At 48.4% G+C, this 18,828-nt stretch overlaps 1 protein-coding gene across 6 annotated transcripts in view; it reads left to right on the top strand.

Moving 5' to 3' along the window:
- Positions 1 to 7,699, top strand: part of VPS8 (VPS8 subunit of CORVET complex) — a 299,574-nt gene extending 291,875 nt beyond the window's left edge. For all 6 annotated transcript variants that reach the window (XM_029215384.1, XM_029215383.1, XM_029215387.1 and 3 more), the window contains 2 exons: positions 3,679 to 3,759; positions 6,980 to 7,699. In XM_029215384.1, coding sequence (XP_029071217.1) covers positions 3,679 to 3,759; positions 6,980 to 7,129 — 231 coding nt within the window. In that variant the 3' untranslated portion in view covers positions 7,130 to 7,699. The remainder of the gene's footprint in view (positions 1 to 3,678; positions 3,760 to 6,979) is intronic.
- The last annotated feature ends 11,129 nt before the right edge of the window (positions 7,700 to 18,828 follow it).

Here is an 18,828-nt window from a genome sequence, read left to right as displayed (position 1 = left end):
TTCTCCTCATCTTTAGCTTGGAACTCCCCTGTGCGTCTTACTTAGTATCTATTGGAAGTGTGATACTCCACACACGTTCTAAGAATAGGATAGTTTTTGTACCAAATTATATTGAGAAGAAGTGTTTCTTAAAGTGTCAAGGCAAGTTTAAGCATTCTCAGATTAGAGGATGATCCCTCCATGTGTCTGGCAGACCCAGAGGTATGAGTCTAGAATGAAAAGCAGGACCCCTATGGTCCATCCTTTTCTCTTTCTGGCTGCCCTGCTTGGGATTCCCATCAGGCCATCCTCAGCCATTCCCACATCACTGAGAGCATCAGGAAGAACTGAGGCAGCTGTGTCCTGGGCTGGTCTCTGGGGCATCATCGTGGGATTACAGAAGCCCAGGAGCTGTGAGCCTCCTTATTGACAGCTGCTCTCTTGGTCTTGAAGCAGATCCTTTCACAGAGAAGCTGTGAAGTCATTTCACAATCATTAGCATGATTCATTCAGGGGTAGTGCTTATTTCCATTCTCTCTTACTGCTTAGTGGGTTTTTTCCCCCTAAGGGTGGTGAAAATTTTGAAGAAAAGAAGCAAAGTCATTCCTGGAACACAAGTTCACATAACTTCTTAAAGTTGTAATGCTGTTTAAAGTTCAAGTCTTTGGGGGGTGGGGGAGAATGAACATGGCAGAACCTCCCTCCTAGAGTGGCTGTGAGGGTTTAATGAGGTCATCCACGAAAATCACGTAGCACACAGGGCTTGACACGTAGGAAATGCTCAGTACATGGTAACTGTTCTGAGTGATGTTACTTGCTCTGTGCCTGCCCTGTTCCTGAACTTCTTCCACATCCTGGATGCAGGCATTTGTTTATATCACTGTTCTGGTGGCCGTTCCTGCCAGGACTTTCTTATAAACAGAACGAGTCTCCAGACCACCTTTTGAAACTCCCTTTAGTCCCAGAGCCCTCACTCAGCCCTCAGGATGGACACAAATGTCAACACCTTCATCACTGAAACACACCATCATTTAACTGAGGGAGCTCTAAATTGTGGTAAGAAAAAACAGCATAATTTTTCACAGAACTAGAACAAAAAAATTCACAATTTGTATGGAAACACAAAAGACCCAGAATAGCCAAAGCAATCTTGAGAAAGAAAAACAGAGCTGGAGCAATCAGGCTCCCTGACTTCAGACTATACTACGAAGCTACAGTAATCAAGACAGTATGGTACTGGCACAAAAACAGAAAGATAGATCAATGGAACAGGATAGAAAGCCCAGAGATAAGCTCACGCACATATGGTCACCTTATCTTTGATGAAGGAGGCAAGAATATACAGTGGAGAAAACACAGCCTCTTCGATAAGTGGTGCTGGGAAAACTGGACAGGTACATGTAAAAGTATGAAATTAGAACACTCCCTAACACCACACACAAAAATAAACTCAAAATGGATTAAAGACCTAAATGTAAGGCCAGACACTATCAAACTCTTAGAGGAAAACATAGGCTAGAACACGCTATGACATAAATCACAGCAAGATCCTTTTTGACCCACCTCCTAGAGAAATGGAAATAAAAACAAAAATAAACGAATGGGACCTAATGAAACTTCAGAGCTTTTGCATAGCAAAGGAAACCATAAACAAGACAAAAAAGCAACCCTCAGAATGGGAGAAAATATTTTCAAATGAAGCAACTGACAAAGGATGAATCTCCAAAATTTACAAGCAGCTCATGCAGCTCAATATCAAAAAAAACAAACAACCCAGTCCAAAAATGGGCAGGAGACCTAAACAGACATTTCTCCAAAGAAGATATACAGATTGCCAACAAACACATGAAAGAATGCTCAACATCATTAATCATTAGAGAAATGCAAATCAAAACTACAATGAGATATCATCTCACACCAGAATGGCCATCATCAAAAAATCTACAAACAGTAAATGGTGGAGAGGGTGTGGAGAAAAGGGAACCCTCTTGCACTGTTGGTGGGAATGTAAATTGATACAGCCACTATGGAGAACAGTATGGAGGTTCCTTAAAAAACTACAAATAGAACTACCATATGACCCAGCAATCCCACTACTGGGCATATACCCAGAGAAAACCATAATTCAAAGAGTCATGTACCAAAATGTTCATTGCAGTTCTATGTACAATAGCCTGGAGATGGAAGCAACCTAAGTGTCCATCAACAGATGAATGGATAAAGGAGATGTGGCACATATATACAATGGAATACTACTCAGCCATAAAAAGAAACGAAATTGAGTTATTTGTAGTGAGGTGGCTGGACCTAGAGTCTGTCATACAGAGTAAAGTAAGTCAGAAAGAGAAAAACAAATACCGTATGCTAACACGGTATATATGGAATCTAAGGAAAAAGTAAATGGTCATGAAGAACCTAGGGGCAAGATGGAAATAAAGGCACAGACCTACTAGAGAATGGACTTGAGGACATGGGGGGGGGGGAGGGTAAGCTGTGACACAGTGAGAGAGTGGCATGGACATATATACACTACCAAACGTAAAATAGATAGCTAGTGGGAAGCAGCCGCATAGCACAGGGAGATCAGCTCGGTGCTTTGTGACCACCTAGAGGGGTGGATAGGGAGGGTGGGAGGGAGGGAGATGCAAGAGGGAAGAGATATGGGAACATATGTATAACTGATTCACTTTGTTATAAAGCAGAAACTAACACACCATTGTAAAGCAATTATACTCCAATAAAGATGTTAAAAAAGAAACAAAAACCAGCATATACTGAGCCTTTATGGGGTGGGGGCAGGCAGGTAAAAGACACTTTAAATATGGACCTCATCTAATTTAATGTTCAGTAACCTCATAAGGAAGCATTATCCTGTCTCACAAGTCAGAGCAGGAACTTGCCTAAGGTCACATAGCAGGTTAGTATCAGAACTGGTATTCCAGTTCACCTGACTCCAAAGCTTATGGCGGCCTCTGCCAGGATCCCATTTCTTCCTCTAGCTGTGAGTTGGATCTGATCCACCAAGAGTAGGACCACAGTGTTGGGCGCAGTAACCAGTGGAACAAAACGAGACTGCTGGAAAAGCAAGGTAGACTTCCCCTCTCCCAAAAGCAGATTAAAATCTCAGCCCCTTAGGTGGCTACCAGCTTTATAACGAGGCAGGGAAATGACATGCTTTTTCATGTATGACGTATCTCCACTGGCAGCACAAAGAAGGGGCATCTTTGCTGGCCGTATTCAGTGCTGGGGTTGCCAGGCTGGGTGCAGCTAAATTATTCTGCAGAGTAAAGGCCAAGAGGGACCAAGAAGCCCCAGGGGAAGCTCTTTTTTTTTTTTTTTCTTATGTCTTTATTGGAGTATAATTGCTTTACAATGGTGTGTTAGTTTCTGCTTTATAACAAAGTGAATCAGTTATACATATACATATGTTCCCATATCTCTTCGTTTTTAAGTATGGAGAATCTGGAGACCACATGGGAAGGGGCCATAGGGAGGTTGTCGGCCTGGAGCTGGCACCAAGGGCGTGTGGAGGCACACGGCCATTTCTAATTCATGTTCAGTAAAATATCTTATCAGTTGCTGGTAGCATGGATTTTCCTCAGAGGAGTGAAGGAAGCACTGCATCCTGTTTCACCGCTGACCAAATACAGAGGCTGCCCATGGGTGTTATTATTAACCTTATTGTTTTTGATTTCTCAGGCAACCTCAGAACCTGTTCTGGATCCACAGCAGATCCAAGCATTTGATCAGCTTTGCCATCTCTACCGAGGAAGTTCTAGGGTAATGTTGGTGTGGTGGTTTACATTTTTATTTCCCTATTTATAATTAGTGTTTTGGTAACACAGTGTTCTCAGGTCCTCACTCCAGCCTCATCCTTAGTCTGTAAGGTGCCCTGGCATCCCTGTTATGGCTATGTGGAGCCCTGACCCCAGGGAGCACTCAGAACTTGGCAAAGCATGCAGAGAAGTGGAAAGGTATCTGTCCCTTACCTGCCCTGGGCTGTGAGGACACAGAAGGGCATCTGTGTTTGTACTGCCTCCAGAGAGAGCAGGCATAAGCCTAATCCCTCATGTGGGAGCCTCTGTTTATACTGATGACTGCCAAATCTGCCCTAAGCCCCAGACTCTGCTGGACATCTGCACTGGTTGAATTTGCTTTGCCATGAAAGATAAATGCTAAGTTGTAGTGGCTTAACCAAAATAGAATTGTAAATATGGGCATCCCAGGGCATCTTCCACAAACCTCTCTCCAGATTTCTTCTACTTTGTGGCTCTGCCATCTCTAACATATGGCTTATATTTGCATGATGCAGCATGGTTGCCCCAGCTCAAACCATCACATCTGCATTCCTGCTAGCAAGGTGGAGAAAAAGGAGGAAGACCATAAGCCCTCTATTTAAGGATAGTTCCTAGAAACGGTATACACCGCTTCCACTTACCTCCTTTGTCTGGAACTTAGACATGTGACCACACCTAACTGCAGTGGAGACTGGGGACATTGGTCTTGATTCCAAAAGGCCATGGGCTAAAACTGCTGGAATCCTGTTGCTGTAGAAGAGTACAGATTTAGAGGGCTACAGCAGTCATGCCACAACATCAGTCTGGGGGCCCCACAGGCACTTCAGAAGTGCACTTATTAACTTTTCCAACCCGCTCCTCCTTGCCTGTGCCTGTCTCTGGGTGTCATCCTCTGTCATCAGGTCACCCAAAGCAGTCACCTGCTGGCACCCTGGGTTCATCCCTCCCACCCCACCCACTCAGTAGGGAGCTCTCCTGTCTCTTTCTCCCCTTTCCTTCCAGCTCACAGAGGTCACTGCAGGTCTTCTGTCCCTTCTCCAGGCTGCTGCTTGGGCACCATCTCCAAACCCAAAAGTCCTGTTACCCCCTTGCTTACAGCACTTTCCTGGCCCTCCATCACCTGAAGTGGAATCCAAACTCTGCCACCTCCTCCATGCCCGAAGTCACACCTAAATTCTAGCCAGGCCAGATTTGTTCCATAAGCTTTTCTTGGGCTTTCACAGACTGCCTATGTGCTGTTTTTTATGCCTGGGCTCCCTCTGCCCACTCCCCACACACCTGCTAGGTTGCTGGCAGCCCAGAGCAAAAATGGTGTTCCCTCTTTGAGAGCTGGTCTTGGGCAGGGTCTTTTATTCCAGGAGGTTTCCTGAACTGGCATCACTTCCAGCCAGGCTCTGCCCCAGGAGTTGGGTTTCTGGGCCTTCTATTCTAAGGAAGTTCTGCTGCTTTAAACTGTTGAGCCACTATTCAGGACTCATCAATTTCTAGAACACTAAGTTACAGAAGTAGAACACAAAAATATCTTTTTCCTTGGAAAACAGAAAATATTTTTTGTGTACTTCAGTGTCAATGTGGAAGAACTTTGGGTTTACGTAGCATCTGTCACCTGTCGTGTTATAGCATCGTACATAACAGTCCTTGCAGAGAACTCCACATGCTGATGGGAAGCTGAGAGGGTTACAGAAGACAGAAAGTGGCACAGGTGGGGCTTGTGCAGAGCGAGGGACACCACTCTGTAACCTGCTCAGGCAGCAGTGGAAGTCCCTGCAGGGAGCCACCTCCTGCGTGTCCTGGGCCAGCTAAGGAGTTTGCAGTCGGAGCTTTCGAGCCTGTGTTACGAATTATGCATTGAACCATAGCTGTGTGTGGGAACCGGGAGCAGGCGCTGGATTATTTTAGATAAATTGGCACTTTGAACCAAGGGGCCTTGAGATGTCTTCCCAGTTACCACAGTCACTGGTATTGAGTTTTCAACAGAAGTGACAGACACGTATGAGTCTTCTGCCACTATTGCCTGGGTGAGGAGAGAACCCTTGCTAGAGATTGGAGAACAGCTGGAAGACAGACTACCTGGCAGGGGAGGTGAGGAGAGAGCAGGTGACAGACAAGTTATCTCCAGAGAAGGCAGAACCGTAGGCAGCTCGGCTGAGCAGAAACTGTCACAGGGACCAGAGTTCAAGTCCCACGCTGTCACTCATCGCTGGGTGACCCAGGGCAAGTAACTTAACTTCTCAGGGCTCTGGGATGTTTACCCAGAGGGTGGTTGTGGAGGATTAGACATAATTCATGTAAAGGACCTAGTGTCCTGGTGCCTGGTGCCTAAAAGGCACTCACTCAGGGAACTTATCTGGGGCTTTTAGAAGTCCCGCAGGCTCCGGGCCTGCAGGCTGACACCGAGAGGCTCGCCCTGCTGTGTGTGATGGCTCGGTCCTCACAGCTGCCCTCTCTCCGGATGAAGGAGCTTGGGTGTGGCATTCAGCTCTTCTCTGACCATCAAGGGCATCTCAAGGGCTAGGCGGTCAGGCTCTGTACTTTTGCCGAAAGCCTTTCTGAGGTCAAAGGAATGGCCCCACTGAGGGCCCAAGCCTGGTTTCCCAGTGGGCTGGGTTAACATTCTCCCCTCCTCAGCAGGTCTCCCAGAACTGAGCCTGTAACAGAGTGAGGGTAGCGCTGGTGTCGCTGGTGGACAGGCGCAGGGAGGGCACTTAGAGGAGAAGGTGGCATCTGTGAGTTTGCCTGGAGCCCCAGAGTTTGAAGTGGCAGCTGGGCGTCCACTTGGAGCTGCCCTGGTTCCACGAAGGAGAGGGGTCGGAGCCAGTGATCGTCATTCATCCCAAGGAGAACCCACCAACAGGGAGTGTGTGGCGTGAGCTGAGCAGACAGTGGAGAACCGCGGCTCAGGCTGTGTGTCCACAGGGAGAGAACGGAGGCAACAGGGTCACACACCCGCTGGAGAGGGACTCCTCAGAGTGAAGGAGGTTCAGGATCGGACAGCTTCCCCTTGTCGGAAAGTGTCACAGTTTGTTGTGCCCACAGGACTTACCCAGTCCAGCCTCCTCCTCATCACAGGAGGGAATTTAGGCCCTAGCAGACGGCGTGAACTTGTGCCAAGTCACCAGTGCCTGTTAGCGAGATGCAGCTCTGGGGTCCACACCCGGGTCTTGCCCTCCAGCCTCGGGTGACGGGTGTCCCCTCCTTTGCAGCTGGCTCTGCTTACAGAACTCTCCCAGAAGCGTGGCAGCGAGAGCTGCAGGCCGTTTAGCGGCTCCCAGAGTGGCCCTGCCTTCACCAGCATCTTCCAGAAGGAGAACTTCCAGCTACAGCTCATACCCCCGCCTGTGACTGAGGACTGAAGACTCTCCCGGGCCTGGAGCCCCGAGACCACCCCAGCAGGTGGGGAGGGCCGCCTCTGACAGGCCCGGCCCCGCTGCCCTCAGGCTCCCGGGCGAGGCCCGAGGGCGGCTCCACGCCCGCCAGCCCTGGGAGACTCCGGCTTTTCCTGATGTTGCCGCAGCACCAGCACCAGACTGGTTGGTTTCGTTTTGCTTATTAAGCAAATGAATGCCATATACCTCTATCCAGTTATTTAAGAAAATGCATCTTGCCTGTTGGGACTTTTTCTCATTTTCCCTGAAGTGTGGAGAAGAGGCGGAGCTCCTGCAGATGGCGTTTTGAGTCCGGCGCAGCCTGTCTCCGCCAGCTGGTGGGCACCACGGAGGGCTGTCACCTCCTGCTGCCGTTGGGACAGGGAACAGCACGGTTGGGAACGGTGGTTGCCAGGCCGCAGCACAGCTGAAACCTGCATTGGAGGGAATGAAGGGCTTGCGGGAGCTGGGGCACCTCCCTTCTTTCCATGTGTTTGTGCTTAAACCCATTTGAGTGTAAGATCTGCCACTTCTCACAATAAATGCCTCGTGTTTAAGCCCTGCTGGCTGTCTCACTCCCCGTCTGTCAAGTCATAAAGGACGTTTAGAACCCTTGTTGCCACCATTCAGTTCTATTAGCTCCAAGTCAAGGACCCTGACTGATGGGGGCAGCCCTGCCTTTATTCCATAAGCAGCTGTGTCACAAGCTCCATCCAGAGCACCAGCCACCCAGGTCCCCCTCTGCCAGGGACCAGGCTGCCAGAGCAGGATTTTTCCATTTCTTGGCCTGGGCACTTCCTATACGTCATTGAACCAACCACCGCAGGAGCTCACACCACACGCACAGAGGCTAGGTGTCTGCCTCCCAGGCTCAGGTGCTCCCTGTGTGGTTCCCTCAGGGCCGACCGGGCTCCCAGGGACTGGCTGTCAGGTGCGCAGGGCGAGCCCACCTGTCCAGCTCCGGGCCCAAAGCCCATGGTGCTCCTACCAGCCCAGTGACCAGCCAGCGCCTTCTAGGTGCCAGGCACCATGCTGGCTCCTTTACGTGTGCATCATTTTTAATCCTCCAGAACAACCCACAGGAAATAGATGTAGAAACTAGATACAACTTTTCATAAAAAATATATCCTGCTTCTGCCGCGTCCTGGCTGTGATCCTGAGCAAGTCACTTAACCTCTCTCAGCTTCAGTTTCTTTATAAAATAAAGCTGCAGTGAAGACTAAATGAGCCAGTACCTGAGAACGCGTAGGGCTGGGCAGGCACATGGCAAATGCCCCCAGACATGTCAGCTTAGCTCTTATCACAGAACTACCCCCGAGGTGGCAGCCCAAGCTGCCGCCTCCTGCCAGAGGTGCAAGGAAGCCACACTGGGGGACATGGTGGAGCATTAAGTGAAGTGGCCACCAGCTGGATGGCCCTTGAAGCCACATGAGAGTCTCATCTCCATTCTACAGATGAGAAAGCGGAGGCTCACACTGGAAAATTTAACCAAGGCGACACACAAGAAGTAGCAAAGCACAAAACTCAGAACTGATTTCAGGGCCAGTGATGCCACCTCCACAAATTCCGTATCAGAAGGTTTCTTAACGAGTCTAAAATTAAGGCCAAAGGGGCTCGACAGTCTCAAAGCAAAATGTGGTGATTGCCTGCCCTCAGTCGACACTCTAAAGGGCCAAGGCAGTTTACTGAGCATCCGAGCCCCTATTCAAACCAGGGCTGGTAAACACCAGCAATGCAGTCTCCTCCAGCCACTAACCTGGTTGATCATCCCCAAGAGTTCTTTGTCATTCGAGTCACAGCACCATTGAATAAGTGACAGCAGCCTTATATCCAGGTCATGCTTTCTGGATTGGATTGAAGAGCCCTCTTGCCTCATCTAAGGGCAGATGAGAAACCGACTCCAGGGCTGGGCAGTGCTGGGCCCGGTCCCTGTCCCCTCGTGGCACTTAGCACATGTCCTACTCTGCAGTGACGTCAGGTCCCACCTCAGAGCAGTTCCTTAGCAGAGACTTCTCTGGAAATCCATCCAGGCTCAGTCAGCGGCCGTGGTTCCGCTGACATGGCCACAGGAGTTCACTGAGGGGGTGGGGGGCTCCCAGGATGGAGGAGCAGCAGCTCTGAGCACTCGCTTCCAGCCCCGGTGCTGAGCTCCAGCTGCTCTTGCGGGTCACGTGCCCGCCCCTGGGCTGTGACAGGTGGTAAGAGGAAAGATCTGAGGGAGGGAGGCTCCAGGCACCCATCAGCTACCATTTGGGGAGGGCACGTGCCTGGTCTGAGCCGGCTCCTCCCATGCTGCGCCCGGGGGAGGGGAAGGTGGTCCTCTGAAAGGAAGTCAGGGCCCTAAGAAGGGAGGGATTCTGATTTGCCAAAAACGCAGCAGTGTCCATCACAGCCTGTTTCTTCTTTGTACATGGCAAACGGTTAAGTATTTGAAAGGACCATCTGAAAGTAGTCAGCTCCCAGCTCAGCTGAGTGCCCCACCTCCTGCCACGGGGGGGGCGAGGAGGGGGATGGAGTCTCACCCAGTTCCCCACAGGAAGCAGAATGCGCTGTTGGAAAGAGCCCTGGACTGCCAGTCAGGGGCCCCAGGTTCTAGGCACAGGCCCCACAGGCCCACGTGTGAGCTGAGGAAGGCTAGTACTCCTCTGAAAAATAGAGACGCATCTGCTGCATCTACAGTGAAGGTCCAAGTGACGTGGGGGAGATGCTTTGTAAAGGTAACATGGTACCAACCACAGCCTACCATGGTGAGAGCGGGAGGGCAGTTGTTTGTGGAAGAGGAAAGCCAACCGGGGCCTCATCAATGATGAATGCATCCGTGAATAAATAATTCAGAGCTTTGGGGATCCTTTTAGCAGCAGTATGTTTCCACTCAGCTCTGCCTGCTGAAAATGTTTTTTCCAAAGGTGCATCTCCAGAATCAGGTGCGTGTGACGTGCCCAGAGCTGCAGGAAAGACCTAGTGTGTCATCCTCTGGCAGCCCAGGGCGGACCTCAGGTCCCTGCAGAGTCTGAGGGGATTCTGAGCACCTCCGAGCTCCAGGGGGTGGCCCTGACTCATCAGAGGGTTCATCCAGGGGCCCCTCCTCTCAGAGCATCCATGGCCATCTTTCTGCCACCAGCCTCCTCCACACCCCAATACTCTATGAAGCCTTCCCCACTTCCCCAGGCAAGGGGCAGTTTGACTCACCTTGTTTCCACGCTTGGGTGTTTTCCTGTCTGCCTCCATCACTCCTGAGGGACGTGGCTGTGTCCAGTCCACGCCTGTGTCTTTCACAGCACAGTGCTGAAAAGCAGGCTCGCTGCCACCATCTCTTAAGTCTCTTTTTAAAGTAAACTTTTTATGGACAGAAATGTTCACAAACCACATTGCAAAGCCAGATTAATTCATGAAGTGAACACACCTGTATAACCAGCACCCGGATCACGCAAATGGAAATGGCCAGCACCTCAGACGTCCCCTGAATTCTGTTCATCACCCCGCAAGTCAGCCACCATCCTGCCTTCTAACACCATACATGGTTTTGCCTGTTTTGAACTTCATAAAGTACATTATTTACTCTTTTGGAAGTGGCTTCTTTTACTCCAATCACGCTTGTGAGATTGCTCCATGGTATTCCTTCTCAATGCTGAATAGTATTGCACTGTATGAATATACCATAACCGATCCATTCTATCGTTAATGGATGATTGCGTTGTTTCCAGTACTGGCTCATTACCATTCTTCTTCCTGTCTTTTGGGTGAACATATGTATGCATTTCTGTTGGGTATAAACTTAGGAATGATTTTTCAGAGTCAGAGAGTAGGTATAATTAACAGATTTTTGAACATATGCATGCCTGTGTGAATGAATGCGTGTCTACAGCTTCGGGGGCGACGGGGCAGGTCAGACATGCACACCACCCCCTGCACAGTCCCTTCCCCAGCTCTTGGTGCACAGGCCCTGGCTTCTGCCTCCTGCCCCAGCCAGGGATCAGTTGGCTCAGGAGCCTTTTGGGATCTGCTGTTAAGCTGCCGGTGGGGATGGGCCTCGGCTTCACACAGGGACACTTAATAACCGAGGGAAGCCAGTAGCCCATTCCTATCGGACATCGGTTCCCTCGGAACTCTGCGCTACATGCATCGCAGAGGTCAGAATTTGGTGCCAATAGCCTTGGAGGGCCAGATCAGGTCCCAGCCCCTGACAAAGTGGGGGACCTCATGGTTTGCCCAACCTGGCCTCTTCTCTCTCTAGAAGAATGAGTTGGCCCATCATCCTTCAATACTCCCACAATCCACCTCCACCTCCACCTCCACCTGAGATGGTGACTCCCAGTCAACTTCCTCCCTTCATCCTCCCCACTTCTGACCTCTCCATAACCCATTATTCCCTTTCCGAGTGGCTATATCAGGCATAACATGGGGCCCAAGTGATTTCCCAATTCAGGAAACACATTGCAGCTCCAGGAATTCACTGCTTCTCTGTGACTCTTGGATAGGTTGGGGTAAGGATAAATCTTCCGGGAAGAACTGACCTGTTTTGGAACCCCAGTCATCAGAAAGACCCCAGTGAATTCTAGTTGGACCCACTGATCTTGTGCTGACCTCCCAGTGACCTGTACAGAGATGCCCACTCTAGGCCCCATTCACCCAGGGCCTTGGGTTCCTCAGGAATCCCAAATCCCTGGCGTCCTCCCCATATTCAGTGCAGCTTCTAAATCATGCTAGTTACCTCTCAACATTCTAGATTCCCAGGAAAAACCAGCTCTGTGGATCCCTATGCACATCCCAGCCAGGCCTCAGGGAGCCCACCCTCCGGACACAGGGCAGAACCACCCCCCCACCCCGGGCCTTCCCAAGGGCTCCCGGCCTGACTGCATGGCCTCTGAGAGCACTGTTGTGGATACGCTGGGATGGCTCTTCCAGGTCCTCTGCTGATACATGGGTGTACCTACATCTGCTTGATGAAGTTTGGCATCACAGTTCATACAGGAAGATTCTAAACATGGGGGCAGAAACTCAGTCTAGTACATGAGGCCCTCGTGCCCTGGAATAGGCTGGCCCTGGGAGGCAAGCCTAAGGTGGGTGAGGATTGGTGCTACCACGGGAAGCAGCTGGTATCAAAGGCCCCACTTCAGTGAGGCTGGGAGCAGGAGGCTGCCAAGGCGGCTGACACCGAAAGTGCTAAGATCTGAGGCCAGTTCTCAAGAGAGTTCTTACATCCAGGGCTGCTCCTGAGCCAGAGGCAGCATCCGGGTCTCATCTGGGTCTCAAGCCAGACCGAGGACGAGGTCGAGCCAGGCTGGGCAGAATCCAGAGCACTTGACAGCAAGGGCAGCAGCAGGTGATGCCCGGAAGGCTGGGCTGTGGCTCCTGGATGCCCCCACCTAGAGCCACGGTCGGGGAGTGAGGACCGCAATGGATGGCCTCGGGGCCCCAGGTCTGGGGAGGAGAGAGAGGCAGGGGAGGGAGAGAGGCAGGGGAGGGCAGGTGTGACTGCAGCGGCTCAACAAGTGAGGGGGGAACACCGGCTGGACTTGGCATCAACAGAATTTTGGAGCTCTGGCCCTGCTACTTACCTGCCAATTAAGAGTGACTCACCTGCCTTTACTGTTGACTTAGCTCTTGGATGCTTCAGCCATAAACTCATGAAATTATCCTGTCCTGCCTGTCATGCAGAATTGCCGGGCTTGGCAGGTAAGGTGACACCTGGGGAAATGCCTGCTAAGTCCCCCTTCAGATGCTGTGGGGCTTCGAGGACCCACAATGCTGCACTTTCTGTCGTCACCTTACAAGTGACGCTCCAGATCTCCTTCTTGGGATAAATCCTCTGGGACTGTACACTAGGTGACAGGCTAGTTGTCAAAGAGAACTAAGATGTCCCACCAGAGCCCAAGCTTTCTGGTCTCCCACCTCCAAATTCACACACACGGTTTCAGACTGGGGACTGAGAAGGACAATGAGAAACAAATCCTCTCTTTTCTCCAACTCACTGACCCAAGACCCTTCCAGCCATGGTTGGAGGCCTGGACTGGGGTCAGTCCTTGGGGAGGCCGGGTGGTTCCAGGACACACAGTCTGCAGCCCGGCCTTTAGTAGCCCCTCCCCCAAGTGGATGAGTGGGTGCAACGCTGCCCAGACTCGAAGGCTCCCCACTTCCTCCCACAAACCTGCAGTGCCAGGCTCCACCCGAACTCACTATCTTCAAACAGCTTACAGGGTTTGTTTCTGGTTATAAAAGCAACACCAACTCATTTAGAAAACTCGGAAAATTCCAAAGAGCAAACAGAAAAACGCTGTTAATATCTAGGCATGTCTACCCTTACCTGCCCGGTTTCTGAGGAATTCCCGCTGGCTTCCAATTGCTCCTCCTGACCGTGCTGCAGCGAGCCTGAGTCCCGAGGTCCTGTCTCACCCCTTCATTCATCACAGAACTGGAGTGGGACACCAAGGGCTAAAGGCATTACCAATTCCCAGCGATAGAAATGTAGTAAGGATGAGATGCTACATTAAAGTTTATTGCAGAATAAAAGTGTGTGCAGTCAGCATCTGTAAGAGGCTACAATGAGATGCTTTCTACAACTTGGCAATACAATCATGTAGAGAGTTAAATTAGTAGAATGCACACTTCGTTAATGAGATGAGTTGTCTGCAGAAGTCACTTTAAAAGACAAGTTATCCTTTGTGAAGGCAGAAAGAGTTAGCCTAGACTCATGATTAAACATAGAAGAAGCAATGGCCAAATCAAACCACTGAGATACCTGCAGAAAGATGCTGAGCGCGTGCGGGCGCGTGTACGTGTTGGGGGGAGGTCCACATGGAGCACAGAACGGGGAGGGAGGGAGAAGCCTGGTGGTGTCTGGGTGAGGGAGGCGTCTTCTTGGTCACGGACAGGAAGGGGGCACCCTCTGCTCTCCTCCCCACTCACTATTGGCCTCCTGGCTCAGCCTCCATGGCCCCTGAGGGTGGGAAGGGCTACAGGAGGACACAACGCAGGAAAAGGGCCGAGAGTATGAGCTCCACGGCCAAGGTGACAGTTCAAACATGACTCCCACTTACTTACAAGCTGTGCCACTCTGAACAAAAATGTTTTCTTTCTTGAGCCCTTTTCCTGATTTGTGAAGTGAGGATACTGAAGTCTCCTTCAGAGGGCTGCTGTGAGGGATACTCAGAGAAAGCAGGAAGGCAGCTGTTGAGCTATCATTATTAATATAAACAATGATATTATTTCTATTACTGATAAGCAAATTTGTTTAGCACTCCCCATGAGGTTATTCAATAAAAGCCAACCCCAAAGCTGCTCTTTTCTTGGTGTGAATATAAAAATTAAGCTCCTGGACCTGCCACGCTGAGGCTTGGACCCTCAGCCTTGGTGACCTAGTGACTGCACCCCCGAGGCTCAGCAGGGCAGCGGCCTCCCTGGATCCAACTTGCAGTCAGAACTGTCTTACATGGAATGTATGAACCGAACACATAGCTTGTAGCGTTGTGTGAAATAAATACCGTTTGTGGGGGAATGTAATTTTTATTTGTATAAACCTAATGCAGCCAACAAAAAAGTTCTTATTATAAAGGGTTCTGGGAATTATCAACAGTGGTGACCGTGAGTGTACAGTATGCAGAATAATTACCTGCACTAAGGATTTGTAAAATTTAAATGGAATAATGATGTAAAACACTGATTTCCTAGCACAAAGTAAGCACTGGGTATAAATGTTTCCACATTTTGCAAATGGGGGCTTTTGTTTTTGTTAGGCTCACATTGTGTTATTACTTAAATCAAACTCTCTAAAGTGGGGTGGAGAGGGAGGATATTCCAAAATTCAAAATATCGTATTTGTGCTGGTAAAAAAGAAAAAAATCACATTTATTTTACAAGGTAGTATTTTCCTAAAGTACTATACAGAGAGGAAAGTTGAGCTGTTTGTAGGAAAACAGAATATACTTTTAGGAAATTACACACGGATCAACATTGTGCTTAAAACTTTAAAACACAGAGGTTTTAAAAAAATCACACAGTGAGTATTACAGGGTACGAACAGCCTTAAAAGTACACATGAACACGATGATATGGAAGCTCAGCGTTAAAACTGCTACTGATGATTTGCTTTCAGACTTGTTCAGACTATTAAGAGAGCACTGCTTCAGCCTTAACAGAAAGAACTCAAAGCACGAACAGAAACGCAACCCTTTCCCAAGACAGTCAACTCTCAATTATCCATGACAACGAAAGGGAGCAGTGACATAAGAAATTTTTTAAGATAAATAATTCCAAACTTAGTTTTGAGAAGTGCCCCTGTACTTATGTTTGGATGTGAGAAGCACTGACATCCCTGGAATTGACAGCACTGATAAAGTGCGGAAACGTCCAACGGGAAGAGACACAATCGCACACAACAGAAAAGCCCCAAATACAACTGGCCTCCTTAATGTGCTCACACCTCCTCTGGAGAGGGGAGCGGGAAAGAAATCCCACGGAAACTTTGTTTTCCTCATGTAAAAATCCAAAACATATCAACAAAATTTTGCAAACAAGATGGAATAATCAAGTGTTGACTGTGTAAATATTATTTTAACTTGTGCTTTTTTTTCTGGCCTAGAAGTATTTATACCACCAAAAGTAGCTGGATGTTTTGACAGCTTTCCAAATTATCTGGTTGCATCCTATTGCCCGAGTAGAGAAATTTGCTTTAAAAGGAGTTTATGATCGCCCCAAAAGAACTTCGATGTTTCAAATAGGCCAGGAAGTAGAGATTAAGAAATAAAACCACCACTCAGATAAAATCAAATCCTAGATCAAATCCAGGAAAACAAACTTCATGGTTTTGTTCTGGTTTTGGTGATTTTATTTTCTGTTTCATTTTGTACTGTATTACCTTGAACTACAGGTCTTCCCCTTCCAGGAAAGCATCTGTTTTTCTTCAGGGTTTTCCTCAAATTTGCATTTCAGATCCTGAAAATACCTAGATTTGATTGTAAAGCTTCAGTTGTTAATGTACCAAACAGTTATAACGACAAAAGCATTTTAATTGCTTTGTCATTTCTCAGAAAAGTCATGAACATGTGTGAAACTTGAAAATTCTGGAAGAAATCTTGGTTAGATAAGAGAGCTAAATTCCACACAGCACTTATTTTGTATGTTCTACCTAACAGCTTTTACGCCAACTTTCAAAAAGTGGGAATGGTGCCAGTTTTTGATAAAAGCCCAAGAAAGCAGTTTTTCCACCCACACAGCCCAACTGTTTGCCCCAAATGAGCAAAGGTCCAAATGATAAAGCTTTCATATCTCTCAATGTACAAGTATTAATCAAAAACCTATTTAACATGACTGTGTTCTACGTCTATAGTACACACTGCAGTCTAAACATTTTCTAAAAGTGCCTATAAATATGCTTATACAAATGAGCAATACAGTATCAGGATTACAGAGCAATTCTTTCATATAATACAGAACAGAATAGGCCTAGAATTTAAGTTGAAACTACGTATTTTTATATCCTTATCAGTTGTTGTTGGAATGCAAGCATTAGAGAAACAATTCTCGTTCAATCATATATGATTTTCAGATAATTATTAACAGTGCTAGGACAAAAAAAAGAATTCTTGTCTGTGCTTAGTCAGAAAAGGCTACTTTGAGATCCAGGAGCATCTGATATTTAGAATCCTGTGGAACATCTCCAGTTCTATAAAATAGATAGAAGTGAATCTTAGTTTTTAATTATAAAGAGTTTGTGCAAATATTTAAAGTGATTATCAACAAGTCTTAAATCCAAAAATTCCATTAAAATCATGGCTAATCTGAATGGCAGTTCAGGAGTTTAAACAGGAACATAGGCAAAAGTCATAGATATTACCATATAAAGTGCCCAACCCTGACACAGCCAGCCTCAGAAACGTGGCCCTGTGCCCATGGATTCCCATGGCTCTGGAGACCTGGTGGTTGACTCCAATTAGATTAACGGATGGAGGAGAGAACTGATAGGAATGGGGCAGAGAAAGAGCGCCTCGTGTTCCTGCCCGGGGTTGCAACAAGCTCACCCAGAGTTAGGTGAAGACAGGACCCTGGCGCGAGTCGCCCTGGCTGCAGCTGGCCACTCAATCCTGGGCGGTGCTGAGAGCCCAGGGCAGGGCTCATCAGCTATCTGTCCCTAAGCCCCTCTCCGTACACCCTCCTCCGCCACCCTCTCCTGGGCCCCGCTGTACCTGGAGCTCTGCTCACCACCTTCTTGGTTTGACTTGTTAAGTCTTTACATTTCAATAGGTGGGAACTTTATGCTGGCTGCATTCTCATCCAGCACAGAAAGTGTTAACGAACACTGCTTTCAAAGGAATACGCACACTCTGCTTCCTAAACCCTATGGCTGCCTGGGGCACCTAAATCTAACAAACGCTTCTAGCCAGTCACGTGACTACACATACAACTAGGAAAGCAGGTTCTGCCTGGAGTGACTTTTGAAAGATGCCAAGGGGAGGCTTCAGGGAAGGACACAACAGGCCTCTTCTTAAAATACAAACTAATGTGACACAGAAGATATGTCATGAGATGATGCCATGAGCGCGCACTCATGGATAGTCAGGGTGTAGGAAGTATTTCTCTAGCTCCAACTTTGACAGTTCTGGTTTCATGTGGGCCATATTTTAAATTTCCTAGATTCTTAACTATGCCTCACAGACGGTATATTTGGAGAAACAGCAGGTAACCGACTCACACGAGAACACCAGTTACTAATGGAGATTAGGAGCAGAATTCTGAAGAGAGCTAAATAAGAAAGAGTCACTATTTTATGTGTGCAGGAAAAGAGAATATTTACAACAGCCCATGAATATTACTGTTGTAAAGTGAATGAATATTACACAAAATATTTTCTCCTGACTTAGCAAACTATTTCAACTGTTTTTGCATTGGCATAAAAAATCCATGCATCATACTGAATTCTAATCCAGTTCTCACCTAAGCCATCCTAATGCTTCATACAACCAAATGAAGCAGAATTAAACAAACCTATTAGATTCATTCCTAATCCCTAAAGGACTGCTGTCTTTAGCACTTCCATGCTAACTAAAACTATGACTGACTTTTTTTCTTAAGACATCAGATGTGGCTGCCTCCTATATAACTCCTAAAAGTTTCCCCCAGACTTGAAGAACAATTTTAAAAAGCAGGGATATGTTGGGGAACCCACCCCAAGAGGCCAGTTCAAATGGTACAACATCCCCAGCTAGCCCAGGCCAAGTACATCTCTCCTTCCCCCGGGTTCCCAGGGCACTCTGGGTCCCATCACCTGCAGGAGTTACCTCGCCTACTGGACTGTGGTCCCTTCCCGCCGGGAGTCAGGCCTTATTCACTCTGTATCCCTGAAGAGTGTAGGCACTCAGCTAAAGCTGGACTGAGCCTGAAACAGAGGTGGAATCTCTTCTGAAGTGAGGTCTAGCTCAGCCCCAGATAACGGAGGGATGTGCAGACACTGGCCATAACTAGGGACTGAGCTGGCCTCCAGTAACCTCCCAGAAGTAAGCCAGGACAGCACTGGCCCAGCCCCAGTGCAGGCGGTGGGGAGACGGGGAAAGGGACAGAATGGCATTAACCAGTGCACACCTTGAGGGGTCACGTGAACCACTTTCCACACGGGACTAGCAGGGTAGGGGTGCTCGTCAGCACGCCAAAAGGAACGCCAAAGAGTTGTTCTGCGAAGAACTGGCTCTTTATAA

The sequence above is a fragment of the Monodon monoceros genome, unplaced genomic scaffold (assembly GCF_005190385.1).
Source record: "Monodon monoceros isolate NGI ecotype Baffin Bay Population unplaced genomic scaffold, NGI_Narwhal_1 Super_Scaffold_11, whole genome shotgun sequence".
NCBI classification, from domain to species: domain Eukaryota; kingdom Metazoa; phylum Chordata; class Mammalia; order Artiodactyla; family Monodontidae; genus Monodon; species Monodon monoceros.
The sequence above is the reverse complement of the archived record's forward strand: the minus strand, read 5'-3'. Positions and strand labels throughout refer to the sequence as shown.